Genomic DNA, 26,389 nt, shown 5'->3' with positions numbered 1-26,389 from the left:
AACGATTCCACTTTAACGTCTTGAGATGTGTTTGCAATTCCAAATTTGGTGTGTATATGGAAGTTGTGAGGATGGGAAATGGTGAGGTAGGGGTGGATGGGGAAGGCTTGCGCTTTACAACACAAACTATTTAATTGAAGAAACTTACTTGGCAAAATGGTCTTATAGCGATTTTTAGTTCCATGACATGGAATGTCAATTTCTTTGGGATCCACAAAGTTCATTGGTATTTCCTGCAAAAATAAATGATATCAAATACTGTATTTAATGCTGTCACAAAGAAAATCTTCACGGGGGGCCATCTGATCCAGAGCTCTACTGCACTTCAAAGTCATTTATGAAACAACAGACTACCACCTCTGGTTGACCAACACCCTTCCCTTCATAAACACATCAGCTGCACCCTGACAAGCTGACTCCAAGAAACGGCTTTGTGTGTTAGAAACTATTATTTGATATGTAGTTCTTAAAGAGACATAGAAAACTTTGGTTAGGTTTTAAGAATCCTGTTCTGACATAATTGCTGGAAATATATAAACAGGCAGCTGAAAAATTGCTTTTTCTTAAACAATGTATTCAGATTTCTTCCTATCTTTGTGTAGATTCAGTACCAAAAATTTTATTATGATAGATTCTCTTTTAACAATAACTGTGACTCTTTTAGGATTATGAAAACCTTCCTCCCCAAATGGTAAATATAAAGGGCATTTTTGCTGATTTAAGTGACGATGATATGATGCATTTTTTTGGATGAAGAAATGGTTTATAATTGTACTGTTCCATTTGTGGTTGTAAATGCAACATTTGTAGTGAAGGGCATTTAGGCACTGTCCTCTCGCACTTAACAAGAACACAAATATTTTTATTAAGTCAGAATATATGTCGAATGATGGAGGAGGGAACAATTAAAGCAGAAGTTGCTCTGTGTGTTAGACAGAAAAGGTGGGCGTCTGATGCTGACTGGGACAAAGGAAACAAAAAGCCAACGTTTTCAAAAGGGTCTGAACAAATATTTAAGGAGTTGATTATATGAAATAGTATGTTTTCTAACTTAAAATTCTGCAAAGGATTGCTTAGATAAGGTCAATGTGCATTAAAATACCTTTTGTCCCTAGATCCCCTAAAATAATATTTTTGTTATCTACACTTTCTCCTACAGAAAATAGAACTTGACAGCTTAATATTCATTGAAATGAAAGAAATTATCTGCAAATTTATTTAAATTGTCCTTGTTTTCAGTCAATCTGAAAATTCAAGAAAAGCCTGACTACTGTGAATTTAAGACTCGGTCCAGTGAGAGGAGTAGCTTACTTTTAAAATATTGTTTCCTAAGCTTGCATTATTTTAGGTATTTACGATATTTATTCCTACTCTCTGCTCCAACTAAATGTTGTAAGTTCTCAGTTCCAAGTTACCAAAATAAGCAAAATTGTTGAATGTTCAGTAGAAACCACATGTTCATGCTTGGGAATTTCCAACAAGTTAGTCTGTTTTAGCAAAGCCGTGAATATCTTTATTCCTCCCCGATCTTTCCTGTTTTCTGACACACACTGACAATTTGTCATCTTCCAGCATTATCTCTCTCCTCGGCATTCCTTGCTGGCCTCATCTCTCAGGGAAGTAGACTGTGTTAAGGGCTTATCTCATAGAACAAAGAGCTATCTGTGGTTGTAGAAAAGAATACTAGGTGTACCCTTGGCCACTTCTGTGATCACTGACTGGTTCTTTTATTCCTCCCAGTTCTCCTTTTTTTCATACATAAAAGATGATATGCTATGAAGTCTAATTTTTAAAACAACATGCTTGTATTTTAATAATAGTTGATGAAGCTGATAGATCTAACCTATTGTTGTCTCTCGTCATTAGGGTGGTTGCAAACACCTGAACTGACCCTGAAGTCGTCAACTTATTATACCCATCAGCTATGGCTTAAATGTACAACTGCTTTAAGATGCAAGGGGTTCTATAAAATGGATATTCCCCTTGGGCAACAGTGAGACCTAAGAAGGTCTAGTCTGTCTCCATGCTCTCTAGATTGAAATGTGTGTTCATGCATTATCACCAGCAACACCGATGGGTCAGCATCATTTTTAGCTGAATGAAACTCACCATCATTTTTAGCTCACATTGGGTCTTCCTCTTGTGTTCCTTATTTCATTAAATGACAATACATGCACGCTGTTGCTCAAGTCTAAAAGTGGGGGTGTCATCCCTGACTTTTCCTTGGCCGCCTTAGCCTATTAAGCCCACTTCTTGTAGGTGCCTATAGACCCTCCCAAATTTTTTTTTTTTTTTTTTTTTCCAGTACGTGGGCCTCTCACTGTCGTGGCCTCTCCCGTTGCGGAGCACAGGTTCCGGACGCGCAGGCTCAGCGCCCATGGCTCACGGGCCCAGCCGCTCCGTGGCATGTGGGATCTTCCCAGACCGGGGCACGAACCCGTGTCCCCTGCATCGGCAGGCGGACTCTCAACCACTGCACCACCAGTGAAGCCCCCCTCCCAAATTTTCACTGCTACTATTTTAGTTTTGACCACCATCACAGCTCCACAGGATTATGTCTACAGTCTCCAAAATACCTCTTTCTAATGCTGACTCTACTGCAGATAGTGATCTTTTTAAAACACAAGATAAGTCCAAACCCTTAAATATGTATTAAGACTTGGATTTCTTTTATATCTGAAACTCATTTTCTGTCACTTCCCACCTTAATTTCAATGCTCCTGTCAAACTGCACAATTTAATTTCCTGAACAGTGACAGCAAGGCTGTTCCTTCATCCTGGAATGCTCAGCTCCTTCTTGTCACTTTGCCTGGCCAGCCCTTAAATACTCTGCCGCAATTCACATTCTAGTTTGAACACTTACCAATAGTTGGTGAGATGCAGGGTGGATCTAAAATCCTTGCACTTAACCTTTTGAACTGTAACCATTTTACCGTAAGCTGCCTGAGTGGAAGACAGTGTCGTTTTAGAATGTGCCTCTAGTGCCTAGTATATCAAGATACCTACTGAAGAGTGAATCATAAACAGCAGGCTCACCATGAATTCACTTTGGAGTAAATGTGAACTTGCCACGACGTCCCTGAGCTGTGACCTTGTGAGAATACGGCTGGCTGACTGCAGATACTCCATTGCTACCTTCTCCCGTGGGGTTGGTGTGGCCACAAAGGGTTCAACATTCCCCAAGCTACTCATGTCCAGGGTAAGAGATACGTTGGACCCTCGTCTACATTGGAGAAAAATGTTATTAGGTTTAAATACTGCATGAATTATTGTGAGCAGATCAGTTTGTCTTTCTGTACATACATATAATTCAGTGAGAACTATTACAGAAATAAGGACCCAATATCTTCTTTTATGGTACCATAATTGACTATAGCAACTACTCATAGTTTCTTAAGAAACGGACAGTTTTGTTGTTGGAAATAACTCTGAATTGAGAAAATGCACTATAGTTTATTAAGGGGTATAGTTGCTACAGAAATAATAACATGGCTAATAAATTAAGTGAAAAATTTAGGAAAAGTAAACACAGCATTTGAATTGAGGAATGAGATGTAACGCAAACCTACCTTATTTATCTGTATATCTGAGAGTCCAGTATATAAATTCTATATCCACCCTAATTCTTCTGATATCCATATACCATACCCATGATTTTATTGAACACAGGAAGCTCACAGGAGAAAAATAATCTTTTTATTTTAGTTCAAATGATTGTCTTTGAAATAGAACTTAAAATGTATATTTTTTTGTTTTTTTTTTTGTTTTTTTTTTGGTACGTGGGCCTCTCACTGTTGTGGCCTCTCCCGTTGTGGAGCACAGGCTCCGGACACGCAGGCTCAGCGGCCATGTCCCACGGGCCCCGCCGCTCCACGGCATATGGGATCTTCCCGGACCGGGGCACGAACCCGTGTCCCTTGCATTGGCAGGCGGACTCTCAACCACTGCGCCACCAGGGAAGCCCCATGTATATATTTTTTATAACTTCTGATTTATCCCTAAAAGATAGGTTTTTCATCCTCCATTTATGTATGTATGTAATGTATATGTAGGTCTATGTGTGTAATTGCATATGCATATATGTATTTATTTAATTCTGTGATAAACTTACCAGGGACCATAAAGACCACAGACCCTCGTACTAAATTACAATTGATTCTTCCTCTGTGATTTCCCTCCTCTTGTTGGGAGGCAAGGTGGTGTTCTTCCAACATATAAAGGCTCCTTGTGTCCTGAAAGAAGGTGTGAGTGCCTCTTACTAGTAATATTGGCTGTGTGGAACCAAGAATTAACTATAAAATAGCATATGCTGAGGGTCAAAGTCAGAAATTGTACTTAAAGAAATGTTAAATTTAAAGGGGCCTGAAGTGAGCATCAGGCGATCAAATATGGTGCCAACTGGTTGGTGTCCCAAGGTAATGGAGAACCGGCAAATACAGGTCAAAACAAATGTGAGTAGAGAGAACACAAGAAGATACCAGGCCCAGCATATTATTTCCTTGGAATGGTATTTTACATGTGTGGAACACTACCTCAGGAAATACTGAAGTGGCTACAGCTTAATTTTAAGGAATGCAAAATTGTTAGAACATACAACAAAAACCCCAGTAAACAAAAACATATCAGTTCTTTCCTCCTATGAATCTGCTTCTGGTTGTAGCTTTGGTGTCATTCTATAGTTTGATATATAATGTTGTCATTTTTGTTAATTTCTAAATGGTTTGTAATTGTAGTTTTAATTCTTGCTTTAACTCAATGGTAACTAAGTGTTTGCCCATTTATTGTCCTTATTAATGTCTAGTAAGAGTACATGGAAATCAGTGAATGGATTTCTAATTACTGGAATTTCTTGATTCTTTCTTTGAGACAAATACTATAAAAAAATTTCTAAATATTTCATACATACTTTTGCTGGCAGCTGCTTTGTTTATCTATCTATGTATCTATTGACATATATCTCTAGATATCATATATAAGCACATATGTACATATATAGCACCTTATATATTATGTTATGATATATTATTAAAGATATTATTCCAATCTATTTTTTTCCTACTGGATTTCTCATAGCCTGAGATATGTATGTGATTCTTCCACAGTAACTGTTTTTGTTATTTTCCCTTATATTTCTAACAGCTTTTACTTTATATATTCAGCCATTACGTTATTTGATGAGATTCATAATTATATCTTCACTGTAAATTTTATCAATATCAAATACTTTCTCAATTTTATGTTTGGCCTCACATTTGACTTTTGCTTCCCAGTTTTATTGAGACCCAATTGACGTACGGCATTGTGTTAAGTTTAAGGTGTTTGACTTACATATATTATAAAATGATTATGCACTAAGTTCAGTTAACATTCATCACCTCATATAGATACCAAAAACAAAGTTTTTTCCTGTGATAAGAACTCTTAGGAACTACTCTCTTAACACTTTCAAATACTGTATACCACATAGCAGTGTTAACCACAGTCATCATGTTGTACATTACATCCGTAGTACATATTTATCTTATAACTGAAAGTTTGTACATTTTGACCACTTTCATCCAATTCATCCTCCCTCCACCCCTCACATCTGACTTAAAAAAAATTAATATTGACATTCCTGCTTTTTTTTTTCTTGGCATGTTCCTGAAAATCTTTTTCTAGTTTCTATTATTATTTTTAACTCTTTTGAATCACTGTACTAGGGATTAGGGGATAGCATTTTAGACACCCCATAAAATATCACCTACCTGATAAGAGGGACGGTTGCCCCCCACCATGTTTTCTTTTTGGTGGCTGCTGGTGGTGACCGACAGGGCTCCTTTCTTTCTGAGTAGGGGGGAAACAGCTGAGGAGGAGCAAAGCGTGGTTCTCCTCTCAGGCCAAGAATTTTAATCTTTTTTTTTTTTTTTTTTTTGCGTTGCGCGGGCCTCTCACTGTTGTGGCCTCTCTCGTTGCGGAGCACAGGCTCCGGACGCGCAGGCTCAGCGGCCATGGCTCACGGGCCTAGCCGATCTGCGGCATGTGGGATCTTCCCGGACCAGGGCTCGAACCCGTGTCCCCTGCATCGGCAGGCGGACTCTCAACCATTGCGCCACCAGGGAAGCCCTTTAATCTATTTTTAATGGGAAAGTGGTTTTTAAAGTTACTCAATCCAGTTCTTTTGGCCTTTAAATTGCAGAAATTCCTTCCTAATTCTGATAATAGTTTGCCTATTGGTCTTAGATTTTAGTGTATTTGTGAGAATTTGACTTTTGCTGGTTACTTAGATAGTTGAGTAAGGAGCTGGGAGAAGCAGCTTAGGGGACTGCTAATCAGATGCCATTTTAAACCACTATTCCATTCCGTCCTTTTTCAGCCCTAAAATACAAAAGTATGTACAAACCTGTGAACTGAGGGATACTCAGTGCTACAATGGTTTAGTAGAAAGTGAGGTCTCTTCCGTCCAGAGTGGTCGGAGCAGATGTATGAATGAGGATGAATTGAGTTGGGTCTTGAAGATAAAAGATAAATTTTGAGTAGATGGTTATTTCAGAGAGAGAGTCTGGCAGGAAAAAAAAAAAGTGTGGGAGCAGGAAATGATAAGGCGTCTTTGAGAAATCTCGTATCATCAGTTTGAGCTAGAGTTCGGTTGTGTAAAATGTATTTTGGAACCAGGGGGCAGGGTTATGTAGGAGAGTTGAAAGAGAAGCAAGAGTCATAGAAACAAGAGTATAAAAAGCCTCCTGAATCCAGAAAAGAGAGAATTCAGAGCATCAAGTTATATCAACCTCTGTTTTGGCTTCTTGCAGCATATTCTGCCAAAACCTGGAGGATTAAAAGCCTCTGGGATCCCTGTCTAAGGTCTTTTTGATCTTATGAGTAAATTTTCTAAGGATTCTGTGATAAACTGAGAGCCCTGGAAGCATTTTCATGCAAACTGACTTGGTCAGGAAGAACCACTTTTGTTTGTCAAGGGAAGGAAGAAGGAAACGAATATTATTTATTCAACATCTACTATTTGCCAAGCACTGTTCTAAGCACTTCCACATATGGTATCTCAATCTTCAGAGCATCCCTCTGAGGTATTATTTTCCCCCATTTCACAGGTGAAGAGAGAACTAATAGGAACATGATAGCAGAATAAAGATTCAATCCAAGTTAGAACATAGAACCCAAGCTCCTTCTGCTTTGCCACCCAAAAGCAAGGGTAAGGTGGGCAGATTATGTTAGACTGTGCAGTGCCCTATGTAGAGTTGGGGTCAGTTGTTGGGGGAAAAGTTAGGATTACTGAATTATAATGTGGAGACAGTGCAGTATTCAAGGTACAAATTCAATCTTTACAGGCATACTTGTCTGGGCTCAAACCCTGCCTCTCTCATGTCATTGTGGTGGACCTTTGGTCTGGCTATTTAGCCTTGTTACATCTCAACTTCCTCCTCTTTTGTGAAATGAATAATTCAGTGTACCTACTTCAGAGGATTATTACAAGGATTAACCAGATAGTTTAAGTAAACTGCTTTTAAATAAGATGCCTGGCTACTAATAAATTTGGGTCATAATGAATAAAGTCCTATATAACTCTCACCTTCTACTTCTCTAAGAGATCCATTTTAAGAGATCTTCACAAAAACTCGAAAATTCTTTACACTGAGATTAACGTTTTGAAATCAATGGATAGATTCTATAGCTTGTCACTAAAGAAAAACACACCCTTCTTGATAACCTCTTTCTCTTAAAATTTCTTTTTATTATGGCAAAGCCATCTTCCCTGAACCCTAAACAATTCCAGAACACTTCACCTCAATGCCTCAGACAATGTCTTAAAGTTTAATTATGGAGTCGAACTGGTACAGGCTGTTGACCTTACAGAAAACACTTTCCACAAAACAGCCCTTATCATGAGGGCTCTTTTATCCTGGCCATGAAATATTACCATATGATGTCATTAGCTTGGAAAAATCTCTGCTTTCGTTAATTCTTATTTTCAAGGAACAACCAATATCTAGGTCAACTGAAATATAGTGGAATTAGGAAACAGAATCAGTAGAATCCACTTAAAAAGGTGTACACTTCTTAGTCATGTCTTGGGTTGGAGAGAAGAGATTAAATACACATCCACATATATATATATATATATATATATATATATATATATATATTTTTTTTTTTTTTGCGGTACGCGGGCCTCTCACTGTTGTGGCCTCTCCCGTTGCAGAGCACAGGCTCCGGACGCGCAGGCTCAGCAGCCATGGCTCACGGGCCCAGCCGCTCTGCGGCATGTGGGATCTTCCCGGACCGGGGCACGAACCCGCGTCCCCTGCATTGGCAGGCGGACTCTCAACCACTGCGCCACCAGGGAAGCCCCACATATATTTTAAAGTGTTAATTTTTCTGTTATAAAAGTAACACATGTTCATTGTAGAAAATTTTAAACTTAGGAGTTTCAGGGACTTCCCTGGTGGTGCAGTGGTTAAGAATCCGCCTGCCAATGCAGGGGACATGGATTCGAGCCCTGCTCAGGGACAATCCCACATGCCATGGACCAATTAAGCCCGTGCGCTACAACTACTGTGCCTGTGCTCTAGAGCCTGCGAGCCACAACTACTGAGCCTGCGTCCCACAACTACTGAAGCCCGTGCCCAGAGCCCGTGCTCCACAACAAGAGAAGCCACCGCAATGAGAAGCCCGCGCAAAGCAACGAAGAGTAGCCTCTGCTTGCTGCAACTAGAGAAAGCCTGCTCACAACAATGAAGACCCAATGCAGCCAAAAGTAAATAAATTAATTAATTAATAAAGCTTAGGAGTTTCAAAAAAGAAATTAAAACCCCTCAGTCTCATAAACATCACTAACATTTAAATTGACGTTTCAAATTTGCGATTTTATAGGCAGTACTGGGAATGATTTATTGTTTTAATTTTTATTTCTTTGGTTATAGATGAGGATAAACACTTTCAAATGACTATTGTTCATTTATTGGTCATTACCTTTGAGAACTGTCTGTTCATCCTCTTTCTTAATGTTTATATTGTGGCATTAATGTACTTATTATTGATTGCTATGATAAGTAAGATACTATTTTTCAGACCCTATTGCATATATACATCTTATTGTTACTTTAAAATACTAAGGATTTTTTTAAAAGTATATATACATTTAGTCAAACACATTAAATTCTACAAATTAAATATTAAACTAAAAAGGAAAAGGTATCAATCTTTTCTTTTGTGGTTTCTTGCATTGCTTTAAAATCCATAGAAATTCTTCTCCTGGAAGTTTAGATATTTTTTAAAAACTTAATCTTTTAATCGATTTATAATTTATTTGGGGGTATGGTAAAGGTAAGAATAACCTAGGTTTTGTTTTTTTTTTTCCCCAAATAGGTTATCCATGTTTCTAACACTATTTACTAAACAATCTAGAGAAGGGATGTGTTTTATAAATACGGGAATATTAGGTTTTTAACTAGCTATCCCTGACTAATGATCTGGAGGAGAAAAATACCACTTTACTTAACTAAGAGAACGTACTTCTTCTCCACAGTATCCATAAACCAAATGGTAAGAAGTGAGGTGAGAATCAGAAAGACATCTCAAGAAGAAGACAAAACCGATGTAAGAAATTAAGAGAAAATTTAAACTAAGGGATGGGAACAAAAAATCTAAAGGATTTAAAGAAAATAATCAACAAAAATAACAGAAGGAGATCTGGACCTTTAATAAAAACGGAATGCGGAAAACTAAGAACACAAAGTCTTATTAAAAACTTTGCTTCTTTTTTTGTTACGTAACTCTGGCAAACTGTTTAGAATTTTTTTATACCTATGACTGCTGTTGGACAAAAGGGAACATAATGAAAAGCTTTATCACACTCCCACTGTAGCACCAATTTTTATTTATGCCAAAAAATAAATAAGAGGGAGGAAATTCAAAAGATACCAATGCAAACAATTGAAGGAAAAAGCAAATTCTTAAGGAAAGGTAAAAGGAATGCAATAAACAGCATGCTAATTACAATTAAGTAAAAAGGAAAACATGTATAAATATTATGGGCCAGGGCCACACATTCATTTCAGCAAGAGAATATAAACATCTGTTGAAATTGTTCAGTTTTTGCCTTGCTGTTCCTAATGACCAAGAGGTGAAAAGAAAACACAAGCTAAAAATACAAGAACAGTTGAGTGCTGGAATATCTCAGAAACTAGGCATTTCTTTTCCTGGTAGTTGGGACAATATGCTGCAGTTCAGAAGCTGGATTTAGGCAGAAAGGCTACAGTTTCCAGCATTGTGACCATGGCTCTAATCCTCAGATATGGCTGCTTTTTGCGCTACCTTGGCCACCAAGAACAGTGAGACTTCAAGTGTGGCCCCTCATTTTGTGCCCAACAAAGAAAGGAAATGGGAGTAAGAGAACAAAATGAAACTGATCCTTCTGCCTGGAGTCCAGAAAGATGTACTTCTGAAACTACTGAGCTATGAAACTACATTTCAGTGGGAAATGGTGGCAGCTGCTTATCTCGAAGCACTTGAAACGGGAATGGAAAAAGATGCATCGAAAAATTATGAGAACAATTTAGTACAGAATGAAGGTGAACAGTTCTCTGAGAGCTTTTCCAGTCTTATTTTTTTTGTTCTGTCAAAAATATGCATAATTTGTTCAGAGCTGTCTATCAGTATACACATCTAATCCTACATGATGAGAAGAAAGAAGTTTAATATTGAAGTCCTCTCCAGATCTGAAATGTTGTGAGTCTGAGACCTTCAGGCCAACAGTTCCTCCCTGTGCATTAAAATCATAATGATCACGAACCTGATAATCTTGGCTTGATTGTTATGGTGTGCTTAAGACCCCTGCCCACCTACTTGATTTTTCTGAATTCGTTTTGCTCATTAAATTTGTCCACATATTAAGTTTTCTAGGAGATTTCTAATAAAGACAACAGAAAAAGAAAAGAAAAAGAAGCTCTAACTCATTTGAATAACAAAAGAAAAACATCGAGATACAGAGATGGAATTCCTTTACTATGCATAGATTGACTGGCCTCCACAGTTCTTTTTTTTTTTATGAATTTTTTTTCTTAATTAATTAATTTATTTAGGGCTGCGTTGGGTCTTCGTTTCTGTGCGAGGGCTTTCTCTAGTTGTGGCGAGCGGGGGCCACTCTTCATCGTGGTGCGCGGGCCTCTCACTATCGCGGCCTCTCTTGTTGCAGAGCACAGGCTCCAGACGCGCAGGCTCAGTAGCTGTGGCTCACGGGCCTAGTTGCTCCGCGGCATGTGGGATCTTCCCAGACCAGGGCTTGAACCCGTGTCCCCTGCATTAGCAGGCAGATTCTCAACCACTGTGCCACCAGGGAAGCCCCTCCACAGTTCTTTGAAACTCCAGATTCTATGATTTTTAAGTTCTAAGGGTAATGGAATTAATGAATGGTTTGCTGTTTCCTTCCATCTCTTTACCTTCAAATAAATTATGTATAGTGCTAACCCCTATCCTGGATCTCTTGACAGATGAGAGGGCAAATTAAAAAAAGAGAAAAAAAAGAGAAAAAAAAAAGAGGAGGATATGGAGTGCTAAGTTAAATTGTGACAAATTCAAAGCTCTTGGAAAGTTAAATGGTGACATAAATGCAGTATTACTAATTTCTAGAAGCTGAAATAAATGAATAGGTATTGTGACCATCTATAATAAAATTTCCCAAAGGAAATCCTGTAGGCAAGACATGTATTAAGTATAAAAGATACCAGGCCCAGGCCCAGGAAGATGAAAAACAAATTTCACTCTAAAGTAAAAAGAAAAATCTTACGATGTAGAGAAAATTTTTGGTTTGATAAATGATTGATTTCCTTACTTGAAAGCACCTGTTTCACTAGGTAGAACATTCCTGACCCTTTTGAGTGATTAAATAAATATTTTTTAATTCATACAATGATATCTGACCTTTTATATATGTACAGCATGAGGTAAAATTTACTACACCCTTCTTTCATTATTTTAAAAAATAAAAATCAAAACAATCATTAAAAAAATAAATTGAACTTGTTACATTGTTCTTTGAGCATTGACCTTGGAATCTGAGTTTAAATCAATGCTCTGGGGCTTCCCTGGTGGCGCAGTGGTTGAGAGTCCGCCTGCCGATGCAGGGTACATGGATTCGTGCCCCGGTCCAGGAAGATCCCACATGCCGTGGAGCGGCTGGGCCCGTGAGCCATGGCCGCGGAGCCTGTGCGTCCGGAGGCTGTGCTCTGCAACGGGAGAGGCCACAACAGCGAGAGGCCCGTGTACCGCAAAAAAAAAAAAAAAAAAAAATCAATGCTTTGCACTTCACTAAGCTCTTTCAGCCTCAGACTCCTTAATCTGCAAATGGGGACAATAATAAAACTCACAGGATTTGTTCACATTTTAAAAGATAAAGAAGCAAAAATATATGCACATTTCTAGCCTAATAACTGGCATATAACATAATATGTGAATGATTATAGTAATTAATAATGATCATGTGATAATTCTTATTTCACTCCATGCACACATGGCTGTGTGGCAGCTATATGGCATACACTGATAAACATTTGAAGAAGGCAAGGTTAGGAAAGTTGGTTAGTGATGAAGAGTCAGTAGCAGTGTTACATATGCAAAGTCAGTGGTCACCTACGTTGGGATCATTTTTCATTCCTCAAGCCCTTAAAATTCTTACCTTAATAACTTTTTTCAGATTCAAAAATAATGCATAGTCACCATGAAAATTAAAAATATAGATACAAGAAAGAAAAATATCCTATAATACCAACATGAAGAGTAATTGCTAATAACATTTTAAGTGTCTGTCCTTCAAGTTTTAAGCATGTATATATATGCATGACAAAAATCTAGATTTTTTAGTCTACATATTCTTTTATGGCTTGCTTTTAATTTAACTAAATATATCACAAATATATTTATTTGTGTCTTTGTGTCTTCAAATTTATTTACACACGAATTGCCAACACTATATAGCACTCCATTGGACGGATGTATCAGTCTGTATGTACCCCTAGGTCTGAAGTGGGTTTCTTCTAGACAGCATATATACAGGTCTTCTTTTTGTATCCATTCAGCCAGTCTACGTCTTTTGGTTGGAGCATTTAATCCATTTACATTTAAGGTAATTATCGATATGTATGTTTCTATTACCATTTTCTTACTTGTTTTGGGTTTGTTATTGTAGGTCTTTTCCTTCTCTTGTATTTCCTGCCTAGAGAAGTTCCTTTAGCATTTGCTGTAAAGCTGGTTTGGTGGTACTGAATTCCCTTAACTTTTGCTTGTCTGTAAAGGTTTTAATTTCTCCATCGAATCTGAATGAGATCCTTGCTGGGTAGAGTAATCTTGGTTGTAGGTTTTTCTCTTTCATCACTTTAAATATATCCTGCCACTCCCTTCTGGCTTGCAGAGTTTCTGCTGAAAGATCAGCTGTTAACCTTATGGGGATTCCCTTGTATGTTATTTGTTGCTTTTCCCTTGCTACTTTTAATATTTTTTCCTTGTACTTTATTTCTGATAGTTTGATTAATATGTGTCTTGGCGTGTTTCTCCTTGGATTTATCCTGTATGGGACTCTCTGTGCTTCCTGGACTTTATTAACTATTTCCTTACCCATATTAGGGAAGTTTTCAACTATAATCTCTTCAAATATTTTCTCAGACCCTTTCTTTTTCTCTTCTTCTTCTGGGACCCCTATAATTCGAATTTTGGTGTGTTTAATGTTGTCCCAGAGGTCTCTGAGACTGTCCTGAATTCTTTTTATTCTGTTTTCTTTATTCGGCTCTGCTGTAGTTATTTCCATTATTTTGTCTTCCAGGTCACTTATCTGTTCTTCTGCCTCAGTTTTTCTGCTACTGATTCCTTCTACAGAATTTTTAATTTCATTTATTGTATTGTTCATGATTGTTTGTTTGCTGTTTAGTTCTTCTAGGTCCTTTTTAAACGTTTCTTGTATTTTCTCCATTCTATTTCCAAGATTTTGGATCATCTTTACTATCATTATTCTGAATTCTTTTTCAGGTAGACTGCTTATTTCCTCCTCATTTGTTACGTGTGGTGGGTTTTTACCTTGCTGTTTCATCTGCTGTGTGTTTCTCTGTCTTCTCATTTTGCTTAACCCACTGTGTTTGGTGTCTCCTTTGCACAGGCTGCACATTCATGGTTCCCATTGTTTTTGGTGTCTGCCCTCAGTGGCTAAGGTTGGTTCAGTGGGTTGTGTAGCCTTCCTGGTGGAGGGAACTAGTGCCTGTGATTTGGTGGATGAGGCTGGATCTTGTCTTTCTGGTGGGCAGGTCCATGTCTGGTAGTGTGTTTTGGGGTGTCTGGGACCTTATTATGATTTTAGGCAGCCTCTCTGCTAATGGGTATGGTTGTGTTGCTGTCTTGCTTGTTGTTTGGCATAGGGTGTCCAGCACTGTAGCTTGCTGGTTGTTGAGTGGAGCTGGGTCTTGTCGTTGAGATGGAGATCTCTGGGAGATTTTTGCCATTTGATATTATGTGGAGCTGGGAGGTCTCTGGTGGACCAATGTCCTGAACTTGGCTGTCTGTGCTCAGAGGCACTGCCCTGACACCTGGCTGGAGCACTGAGAGCCTGTCATCCACACCACTCAGAATAAAAGGGAGAAAAAAAGAAAGAAAAAAAGAAAAAGATAAATTAAAATAAAATGAAAAAGTTATTAACATAAAAAACAAAAAATAAGTATTAAAAATTTGTTTGAATTAAAAAGAAAGAAAGAAGAGAACCACCAAACCAAAAAAAAAATCCACCAATGATAACAAGCACTGAAAACTATACTAAAACAAACAAACAAACAAAACCGGACAGACAGAACCCCAGGACAAATGGTAAAAGCAAAGCTATACAGACAAAATCACACACAGAAGCATATGCATACACACTCACAAAAAGAGAAAAAGGGAAAAAAAAATATATATCTTTGCTCCCAAAGTCCACCTCCTCAATTTGGGATGATTCGTTGTCTCTTCAGGTATTCCACAGATGCAGGGTACATCAAGTTGATTGTGGAGATTTAATCCGCTGCTTCTGAGGCTGCTGGGAGAGATTTCCCTTTCTCTTCTTTGTTCGCACAGCTGCTGGGATTCAGCTTTGGATTTGGCCCTGCCTCTGCATGTAGGTCGCCTGAGGGCATCTGGTCTTCGCTCAGACAGGACAGGGTTAAAGGAGCAGCTGATTAGGGGGCTCTGGCTCACTCAGGCCATGGGGAGGGATGGGTACAGCAGAGGCCAGTGTGACACTGCACCAGCCTGAGGCAGGCCATGTGTTCTCCTGGGGAAGTTGTCCCTGGATCCCGGGACCCTGGCAGTGGCGGGCTGCACAGGCTCCCCGTAAGGGGGGTGTGGACAGTGACCTATGCTCGCACACAGGCTTCTTGGTGGCGGCAGCAGCAGCCTTAGCGTCTCATGCCCGTCTCTGGGGTCCGCGCTGATAGCCACAGCTCGCACCCGTCTCTGGAGCTCCTTTAAGTGGCACCGTTAATTCCCTCTCCTCGCGCACCAGGAAACAAAGAGGCAAGAAAAAGTCTCTAGCCTGTTCGGCAGTTCCAGACTTTTTCCCGGACTCCCTCCTGGCTAGCTGTGGGGCACTAGCCCCCTTCAGGCTGTGTTCACGCAGCCAACCCCAGTCCTCTCTCTGGGATCCAACCTCCAAAGCCCGAGCCTCAGCTCCCAGCCCCAACCCATCCTGGCGGGTGAGCAGACAAGCTTCTCGGGCTGGTGAGTGCTGGTCGGCACCAATTGTCTGTGCGGGAATCTCTCCACTTTGCCCTCTGCACCTCTGTTGCTGCGCTCTCCTCTGTGGCTCCGAAGCTTCCCCCCTCCGCCACCCGCAGTCTCCGCCCACGAAGGGGCTTCCTAGTGTGTGGAAACCTTTCCTCCTTCACGGCTCTCTCCCAGTGGTGCAGGTCCTGTCCCTATTCTTTTGTCTCTGTTTTTTCTTTTTTCTTTTGCCCTACCCAGGTACGTGGAGGGTTTCTTGCCTTTTGGGAGGTCTGAGGTCTTCTGCCAGCATTCAGTAGGTGTTCAGTAGGAGTTGTTCTACATGTAGACGTATTTCTGGTGTATTTGTGAGGAGGAAGGTGATCTCTGAGTCTTACTCTTCTGCCATCTTGAAGCTCCTCCTCCACTTGCAGAGTTTCTGTTGAAAGATCAGCTGTTAACCTTATGGGGATTCCCTTGTATGTTATTTGTTGCTTTTCCCTTGCTGTTTTTAATATTTTTTCTTTGTATTTAATTTTTGATAGTTTGATTAATATGTGTCTCGGTGTGTTTCTCTTTGGGTTTATCCTGTATGGGACTCTCTGTGCTTCCTGGAGTTGATTGACTCTTTCCTTTCCCATGTTAGGGAAGTTTTTGACTATAATCTCTTCAAATATTTTCTCAGACCCTTTCTTTTTCTCTTCTTCTTCTGGGACCCCTATAATTCAAATGTTGGTGCATTTAATGTTGTCCTAGAGGTCTCTGAGGCAGAGGTCTCAATTCTTTTCATTCTTTTTTCTTTATTCTGCTCCCTGGCAGTTATCTCCACTGTTTTATCTTGCAGCTCACTTATCCTTTCTTCTGCCTCAGTAATTCTGCTATTGATTCCTTCTAGAGTATTTTTAATTTCAGTTATTGTGTTCATCACTGTTTGTTTGGTCTTTAGTTATTCTAGATACTTGTTAAATGTTTCTTGTATTTTCTCCATTCTGTTTCTGAGATTTTGGATTATCTTTACTTTATTACTCTGAGTTCTTTTTCAGGTAGGTTGCTTATTTCGTCTTCATTTATTGGTCTTGTAGGTTTTTACCTTGCTCCTTTGTCTGTAACATATTTTCTTGTCGTTTCTTTCTTTTTTTTTTTTTTGATGGGTGGGGCTGTATTCCTGTCTTACTGGTTGTTTGTCCTGAGATGTCCAACACTGGAATTTGCAGGCAGTTGGATAGAGCCGGGTCTTGGTGCTGAGATAAGGACCTCCAAGAGGCCTCACTCCAATTAATATTCTCTGGGGTCTGTGGTTCTCTGTTAGTCCAGCAGTTTGGACTCAGAGCTGCCACCTCAGGAGCTCAGGCCCAACCTCTGGCCTAGGAACCAAGATTCCGCAAGTGGTCTCTGGGGGTTCCTCCCATCCCCTTAGGTGTCCTTGGTCCCCCACCAGTGCCTGGTAGGTGCCCTAGTTGTGTGGAGACATGAATTCCATGTCCTCCTAGTTCGTCAACTTGACTCTGCCCTCCAATGGATGTGTCATAGTTTACTTAACTAATACCTTATTTTTGGACACTAAGTTGTTTTCAGTTTTTCACCATTATAGACAAGACTACAAATGAATATCCTTGAATCTAATGTTTGTATATTTCCATGATTATTTTTAGATCAAGGAGTTTTAAAAACTAACTCAAAATCTCTGAGTTTGGATAAATCACTGGATACATGGAGAATGGAAGAAACATGAAGACTGACTCTTGGGGTTCACTGACATTGAATTAGCTTAGACCCTCTTCATCTCTTGTTCAGACTTTTGCAGTAGCTTCCTAGCAAACTTTCCTAACTCTAAAGTCTCCTAGTCCAATGCATTTTGTTCCAGATTTCACCAGAATGATGTTTGAGTACTGAAAAAATGATAATAAAACCCATGTATAGCTGCCCTTGGACATGAATTGCTTTCTCATCTATTCCCTATATATTTCCCCAGCCTCATCTCCTCTCACATCCTTATCTAGATCTGTGCTCCAGGCAGGCCAATCAACCTGCAACTCTGCTTTCTATGTCTGAAATGCACTTGCCCAAATGCTATGGTCTCTTCCCTCTGAATCCTCTTAACAATTTTTTTCCAAAATGTCTCTAGTAATATCATATTCACTAGAAATGATATATCTTAAAGTGTGAATTCCTTGAGGGCAAAGATTTTGACTTTAGTCTTCCCTCTGTATCTAGTCTTGAACACATGGAAAGCAACACTTTTGTCATATGCATGTATAAATAGTTGCAAATGAATTGGTTACGGTAATTCTATGTGTAATTACTGTGCTCCACTGGCTTTTCCAACCCTCTGAAAACAGGGGAAATGGGAAATCATGTTAGACAGGAGTTTGAAAATTTAAAATGGAGAGCCAAGCTTATCTAGGTACTGTAAATGTTACAGCGGGTATTTAGTTTGAGTCTTAATGAATATCAATGATGTCTGAGCATTAACATCCTAAAGTGCTATGGTGATTTCGTTTGTAAAAAAGAGAAAAAAAAGTAGTGCTTTGTCTTGTATCCAAATATGATTAATTTTTTCTCTTTTTTTTGGCATTTGGTATTGTTTTGACTGTCACTCATGGTGAGGAGGCTGTTTCCCTTTTTTTTTTTTTTTTTTTTTTTTTTGGCTGTTTCCCTTTTAACAAAAGAACAAAATGATGGTAGCTCTAATTTTAGTTCCCAAGTTTATTTTTTCCAAGTTCATATGTTAAGAAAAAGATGATGCTGAGGAAACATTAATAAGTGTCAATGAATAAACCATTCTTTCTGAAATGAGAAATCTTTCTTTAAATTTTAGCTGATTTATATACAAACATACATACATACACACTCACACAATGATGTTTCCTAAGTAACACAATACAATTAATAACTCCCTGTCTCTTGAAGTAACCAATTACCAAAGAACCCTTTTAGTACTGAACATTACAACTCAATTAAATACATTCACTTACTTTCAAGACCAGAAATGACACACACGATTACAATGACCCATACAGCCCAGCTAAAATGCCAATCATCAAAAAATATACAACTTCTCAGATGCTTCAGTTTTTTTTAACAACATCTGGTGGTTCAGCCCAAGTTTTTTAAACCGAACTCTGCAATTCTTACAGAAATCTAGCTGCTTTTTAGTTTAAGACTACTTTTTAAGTTTTAACTAGCAATGAAGGCACAGTTTTATTCCTCAGTGGTACAACATGAAATATAGCTATAAAGCAACATAACTGATATTGCTAAGTCTGTATGTAAGAGAATTTAAGTGCAAAAATGTAGTAGAGCTGTAAGTATTTTCACCTCTGGCTGCAGCTAGAGTGAATGCTGATAGTACATCTCAGGAAAGAAACCTACATAGAAGATTCAAATATTTTGCTGCCTGTTACGGAATAGAATAATGACTAGGAAGTTATAGGGGTAGAGAATATTTATTTATCTTTAAGAGCACATTGCTTTATACCAAACCCTCGAAGTTCCTTTTAATCACTGGAGAAGAACATTCATAAAATTAAAATTTCACAAAGAAAAATTTCACATTTAATGGAAAGAATTAGATATTTTGAAAAAGTAATTCAATTTAATGTCTATCTGAAAGCTTCTAGAAGTCCTTCTCAGTTATTTGATGTGAGAAGCAGGTGTCTTAAGCCTTTAGCTGGAGTCCATCATGGTCTCCCTTTACCTAAAATGAACTCAGTCAAAATTATGAAAATCTACTGCCTCCAGAGCTTCCCCAGATGTTTATCCAAGAACAGTAATTTATTTAAATATACATTCCTGTGTTTGTTCAGTGTTCATTTAAAAGTGCACCACCCAGCAATGCCGTCGCGGGCCTTGGTCAGTTCAAATGCTTTAGGAATAAACCAGGATGATGGTGGCCAGCTAAAGTCATTGGCCTTTCACCTTGGAATTTTGGAGTAGGGAGTTGCTTCCTCTTGGCCAGTGAAGAGTAAATGATTTTGCTGGGTTACTTTGTGGCCATGGATTGTATCTAAAGTGCCATCAGTTCTCAGGTGGAAGGAAGGCCTCAATTACCTGGAAGAATTGTGTTAGTGATAAACGAAGAGAGTGACACTTGATCATGAGGATTTCATTCTTGCCAATGTAAATACACAATCATGCTATCAGTCACGCCTACTACAAGGATAGATGTTTAAATATAAATTATTGAACAAAGTTGCTAATAGTTAAAACAAGCCTTCCCCCCCTCAAGTAACTGGGATTTGTTGATCTGATGCCATTCATAATAATTCATTTTTATTTCTGGGTCTTCTCTTATCCACTGTCAGATGAAATAAGTGCAAGATAACTCTGAAAATAGAATAGCCATTCACCCAAGGAGAGATATCATGCATACCAGACAAAGTAAAGAATTCTTACTTTGGATTCTGTGTTTTATTATCTATATTATGTTCAAGGAGCAGATGGACTGGTAAAAAATAAATATTTCTGGAATGCAAAATGCCATACACATTTTTAAGAGTGAACTGAAATTTGTCATGTAAAGGATACTTTTATACTTGTTGTAGGAAATACATCCCTTTCCTTTTCCATAAATAAAAATGTTCTAAATTATCACATTTCAACCAAATCAAATAAAGTGGAAAAAATGTCAGAAGCACCATCCAACTAATTTTCTAGAAATAGCCAACATTTTGCTATAAAATTAAAGTTATATATACTTCCCCCTTTGTTATTGAGGTGTAATTTACATACCATAAAGTTTTCTTTTTTAAAGTGTGCAATTCAATAGTTTTTCGTAGAGTTTATATGTCGTGTAAACAACACAATAATCAATTTTACAAGTTGACCCTTGAACAACATAGGAAAATCCATGTATTTATTGAAAAAAAATCCATGTACAAGAGGACCTGTGCAGCTGAAATCTGTGTTGTTCAAGAGTCAACTGTATAACATTTTCCTCACCCCAAAAGGAACTCCCTACTCATTAGAGGCTACTCCCCATTCCTCCTTTTCCCAGTCCCTGGAAACCACTAATCTACTTTCTGTGTCTATGAATTTGCCTATTTTGGACATTTCATATAAATGGAACCATACAACATATGGACTTATGCATCTGACTTCTTTTACTTAGTTTAATGTTTTCAAGGTTCATCCATGTTGTAGTAGCTATCAGTACTTCACTCCTTTTTACGGCACAGTATATTCTATTGTATGGCTATACCACATTTATTTATTCATTTATCAGTTGATGGACATTTGGATAGTTTCCACTTTGGGCTGTTATGAATAATGCTGCTAGGAACATTTGTGTACAAGTTTTTTTGTGTGTGGCCATTATGTTTTCATTTCTTCTGGGTATACATGTTGGAGTGGGATTGCTTGGTCATATGGTAACTCTAGGTTTAACTTTATGAGAAACTGCGAAATGTTTTTCTAAAGTGGCTGACCATTTTACATTTCCACCAGCAATATATGAGGGCTCTAATTTCCCCACATCCTTGCCAATGCTTGCTATTGTCTATAGTTTTGATTGAGGCTATCCTAGTGGGTGTGAAGTGGTCTGTTATTTGGTTTTGATTGCATTTCCTTAATGACTAATGAGGTTGAGCATCTCCTTATGTGCTTACTGGTGACTTGTATACAGTGTCTTCTATGGAGAAATGTCTATTCAAACACTTTGCCCATTTTAAAACTGGGTTATTTGTTTTTTTTATTTTTGAGTTGAAAAGTTATTTATACATTCTGGATGCTAGACCCTTATCAGATATAAGATTTGCCAATATTTTCTCCAATTTTGTGCACTGCCTTTTTATTTTCTTGAGAGTATCTGTGATGGTTAATTTTATGTGCCAGGGGATGCCCGGATATTTGGTCAGTCATCATTCTAGGTGTTCTGGGGTGAGACTAACATTTAAATCAGTTGACTGAGTAAAGCAGATTGCCTTCTTTCCCTCCATAATATAAGTGGGTCTCATCTAATCAGTTGAAGGCCTGAGTAAAACAAAAAGGCTGACTTCTCCTAATTAATAGAGAATTCTTCCTGCCTGACAGCCTTTGAACTAGGAAATCAATTTGTTCCTGCCTTTGGACTTGAACTGAAACACTGACTCTTCCTGGGTTGCAAATCTGCCAGCCTACACATACTGGAACTACATCAGCTCTCTGGGTCTCCAGCTTGCCCACTCACCCTACAGATCTTGGGACTTGCGAGCTTCCATAATCACGTGAATCTCTTTACATACGTGTGTGTGTGTGTGTGTGTGTGTGTGTAAATACATCCTATCAGTTGTTTCTCTGGAGAACCCTGACTTACATACTCTCCTTTGAAGCACAAACATTTTTATTTTGATGAAGTCCAAGTTACCTATTTTTTCTTTGGTGGTTGTGTTTTTGGTGTCATAACTGAGAAATCATTGCCTAATCCAAGGTAATGAAGACTTACGCCTATGTTTTCTAGGAGTTTTACAGTTTTATCTCTTACATTTAGGTATTTGAGATGTAGTAAGGCAGAAAGATACATACTTTGGGGTATCATTTGTATAGAGTTTATGAAAAATTATACTATATATTGTTTATGTTTTATATATTATTTATGATATACACTACATATTATGCTATATATATGATACATATTTATCAAGTAAAAGTGTAACAATAGTTATGGGAACGATTAAACACCAAATGTAGAATAGTGATTGTCTTTGAGGGATAGGAAAGGGAATTAGATTAGTTAAAAGCAACCAGAGTTCCTATTGTATTTATAATAAAATGTTTTATTAATTAAGCTTGATGGTAGAAGCTTAGATTTCATATTGTAATACTGTATATATTTGTAAATGAAATATATCATAATAAAAGAAGCCAGTGTAATATCAAGAATCACATGAGGGATGCTAATTAAAGCTATGTCCGCGTAGCATAGATTGAAGTGTAGTTTTGTCACTGCTTGGTTATTCTTACATAGACACTCAAAGCTACATTCCTGGCCTTAAAGACTGTGTCTACTTACATTATCATTCAAATAATGTGGTTACTGTTCCACTCCCACTTCATTCTATCTTGAGTAGACATACCTATGCTATAAATATCTATTAATTCAAAGAAAGCAATAACTTAATTTTTAAAACATTAGCAATTATAAAATTAATATGTACTTACAGTAAAGTTTTCAAATAAAAAAACGGAAAAAAAAGTCCCTTCCCCCTTAGTTCCTCCCATCTCCTGATTTTCTGGTTCTACTTTTCAGAGCTCACCACTGTTCAGGTTCTTATGCACTCTTTCTGAAATTATCAGTGCATTTACAAAGAGAAACGTGTATGTTTTTTAAAATATATTGGATCATAAAATTCCATACAGTTTTGCAACTATTTTTCCATTTTCCATTATATATTAGAAAGCTTATCTTATTAGAGTAGCAATGTAGATTTCATAAATAATAAATATATAATGATGTATATGTGTTGATGAATATCTAATAATAGCTATTTACCTCCAATTCTTTTTGCTATTAAAAACAATGTTACAGGGCTTCCCTGGTGGTGCAGTGGTTAAGAATCTGCCTGCCGATGCAGGGGACACAGGTTCAAGCCCTGGTCCGGGAAGATCCCACATGCCGCGGAGCAACTAAGCCCATGCACCACAACTACTGAGCCAACGCTCTACAGCCTGCGAGCCACAACTACTGAGCCCATGTGCTACAACTACTGAAGCCTGTGCACCTAGAGCCTGCGCACTGCAATGAAGAGTAGCCCCTGCTCGCCACAACTAGAGAAAGCCCATGCGCAACAGCAAAGACTCAATGCAGCCAAAAATCAATAAAATAAGTAAATTAAAAAACCCCCAAAACAAGTGAATTGTTTAAAAAAACCCCAAAAAGGCAAAACAAAAAACAAAAAAACAATGTTACAATGGACACTCTTGAACTATATCTTTGGTTATTTGTGCAAATGTATTTGTAGGAACAATTATGAGAGATATAATTAATATAAGTTTCTGGTATATATCAAGTACAATGAAAGTAAATTATCTTTGTTACTTAAGAATTACAAAAAGCAACCTCTTTACAACTTTAATTTCCCCCTCCATCAGCTTCTAAGACTTTAAAACAGGATAGAGTCATTAGAATATTGGGATTATGGACATACTATAAAATACTTGGATTGATTTCACTATATCTGCACTCTATCTCCCATTTTCAGGTAGAATTATTAGTAATTTTCAACTTTTTCTATTGTTTACCCTTGTAAGTGAAAAAAAGTAGATGCACATCCACTGAAGTTTATTTATTTGTAAATTATACGTGTGTGTGTGTACTGCAAATTATAAAACATTTACAAGGTTTGAAATAGGAAAGGGCAAGATAAAAACAAATTTTTTTTAATACTTTTTTTACACCCCAAGGACCAGTCTGCACATTCCCTGGGGTGCACATACCCACTCTGAGGCCCTGCCTCAATTATCTAGACTTACATATGTGTGTGGTGGCTTCTTCCAGCTGCTTTGGATATGTAAGAGCGTATGCACTTGAGATGCTGCAACAGAATATCTACCATATCAGCCATTATTCATGAAATAACTTTTTTTTTTGGTTTATCATGGAAGCCACTTCAATCTGCCCTCTGGATAGGCAACTGGTAGTCACTAAGTTTTCACCATAAGAATTTGCCATCCAAATGACATCTATAACTGTAAAGAAAAATTAAGATGTTCTAAACTTAATATTTTCAGCAGCACTTCTCCAAGGCAGATGGCAGTGGAGAATATGTAAAAACAGGCTTTTAAACCACAGCTACAAGAATATTCCTTGTTTCTCTAACAAACTATTCTCCTTCAGATATTGTTTTATAAGTTAATTCATTATTTCTCTGCAACAGAGACCTCAACATAGAAATCCTAATATTTATCTAGACAACTCTTAACCTCTGAGATATTCAATAATGACATTTTAATTAGATGTCCAGGACATGTTTCTGTGAATGATGTGATAATGAACAAAGAAAATATGTATATTTATCACCTTTCAGAAAAAGGGAGAACATAAGACTAGAATGACTTTAAATACCAACTAACTCTGTCATCTGAGCATGCTAAATGGTCCTCAGCTATACCAGTGACACTTCATTCTAAAAATGGTCATTTCTGATGATGAGTGAACTTAAGAAATATACAAATGAGTCTACTTACTAAATGACTGTTAACAAGGGATGACAAGGTGTAGGGTCACCAGATTTAGCAAATAAAAAAACACAGGGGGACTTCCCTGGTGGTGCAGTGGTTAAGAATCCACCTGCCAATGCAGGGGACATGGGTTTGAGCCCTGGTCCAGGAAGATCCCACATGCCATGGAGCAACTAAGCCCGTGCACCACAAATACTGAGACTGTGCTCTAGAGGCCGTGAGCCACAACTACTGAAGCCCACGTGCCACAACTACTGAAGCCTGCACACCTAGAGCCCGTGCTCCACAACAAGAGAAGCCACCACAATGAGAAGCCCGTGCACCGCAACGAAGAGTAGCCCCCGCTCGCTGCAACCAGAGAAAAGCCCGGGTGCAGCAATGAAGACCCAACGCAGCCAAAAATAAATAAATAAATAAAAACCTCGAGAATATTTAAAAAACAAAACACAGGATGCCCAGTTAGATTTGAAAAATAGCTCTAACTGCCACATTTTTGTAATTTAATGAAAAAAGCTGAATAGAGGACATTTAGGGTGTCCTGACAAAGTCAATACAAGACGCCAGAACAAAATCATTAAAATACAGGACATATATATATACACAGAACGCCTGCCAACACGACCAGGGTGGAACATAATCGACCTAATTTCAATTCCTTCTATGCATCTGTGCTTCTCTTCTACATGCGTCAGAGATTTGTAGACGTGGAAAAGGAAATAAGAATTAAGTACCAGGAGATTTTCAAGACTGACTAGAAATAAATTGGTTCTTATATTTATCATGATGTTTTTCATTGATTCCAAAGAAAAAAAGTAGTATTTGCTTTTACTGGTGCACCAATTATAATATAAAATGTGATAATAATAACATAAAACTTATAGCCTAACAATATAAAACTTTATATTCCTGTAATAATGCTTCTTGATTTCTGGTATGAATAGGGATCCATGCTAAGAAATGAAAAATAAAATCTTCTTTTAAAAAATCCCACACAGCGACAGTATTTGAAAGGTCTCTCAAATGATCTGATTCAGAACGAGTTTTAGAAAATCTGTTATTTTGATTTGAATATTATATTATTTGTATCAATAGTATTTGGAACTGCTTCTTGACTGCTGGACATTTGGAACTATAATGTACTAGAAGCCTTAACACTGGCAGTTATATTTCTAAGAAAGATTTATTTAAAAAAAAAAAAGACAAATGTCATGGTCCACTGCTTTATATACAAATATACACCCTTTTTGTGCCTTACCATTTTGGGTTGACTATCTGGTAGAATATTTTGAAAAGCTGAATGTTACATTAATTCTTTGTATTTCATGTGAAGAAAATTTATTCACTCCAAAAACAGTCTTCAACAATCTAAATATTTTGAGTTCGAATTTCAATATTATACGTAGATGAGGTGAAATATTTATAAAACATAAGAAATGCAATCATAATGGGGAATAGAAGAATACATAATTTTGTAGATTAAAACGTTTACAGCAGTTTGCATTTGTTTGAAATACTGTATAGAAACAAT

At 37.8% G+C, this 26,389-nt stretch overlaps 1 protein-coding gene across 4 annotated transcripts in view; it reads right to left on the bottom strand.

The window, feature by feature from the left end:
- Window positions 1-26,389, bottom strand: part of PTPRR (protein tyrosine phosphatase receptor type R) — a 255,564-nt gene that overhangs the window by 44,186 nt on the left and 184,989 nt on the right. For 3 of the 4 annotated variants that reach the window (XR_009543374.1, XM_060165339.1, XM_060165341.1), the window contains 3 exons: window positions 6,383-6,490; window positions 3,037-3,223; window positions 149-233 (listed from right to left, as the gene is read on the bottom strand). Coding sequence is in view for 3 of the 4 variants with exons in the window: in XM_060165339.1 (XP_060021322.1) it covers window positions 149-233; window positions 3,037-3,223; window positions 6,383-6,490 (380 nt within the window). In the remaining variant the exon portion in view is untranslated. The remainder of the gene's footprint in view (window positions 1-148; window positions 234-3,036; window positions 3,224-6,382; window positions 6,491-26,389) is intronic. The other variant, XM_060165340.1, reaches the window with a different exon arrangement.

The sequence above is a fragment of the Lagenorhynchus albirostris genome, chromosome 11, assembly GCF_949774975.1.
Source record: "Lagenorhynchus albirostris chromosome 11, mLagAlb1.1, whole genome shotgun sequence".
Taxonomy (NCBI): domain Eukaryota; kingdom Metazoa; phylum Chordata; class Mammalia; order Artiodactyla; family Delphinidae; genus Lagenorhynchus; species Lagenorhynchus albirostris.
The sequence above is the reverse complement of the archived record's forward strand: the minus strand, read 5'-3'. Positions and strand labels throughout refer to the sequence as shown.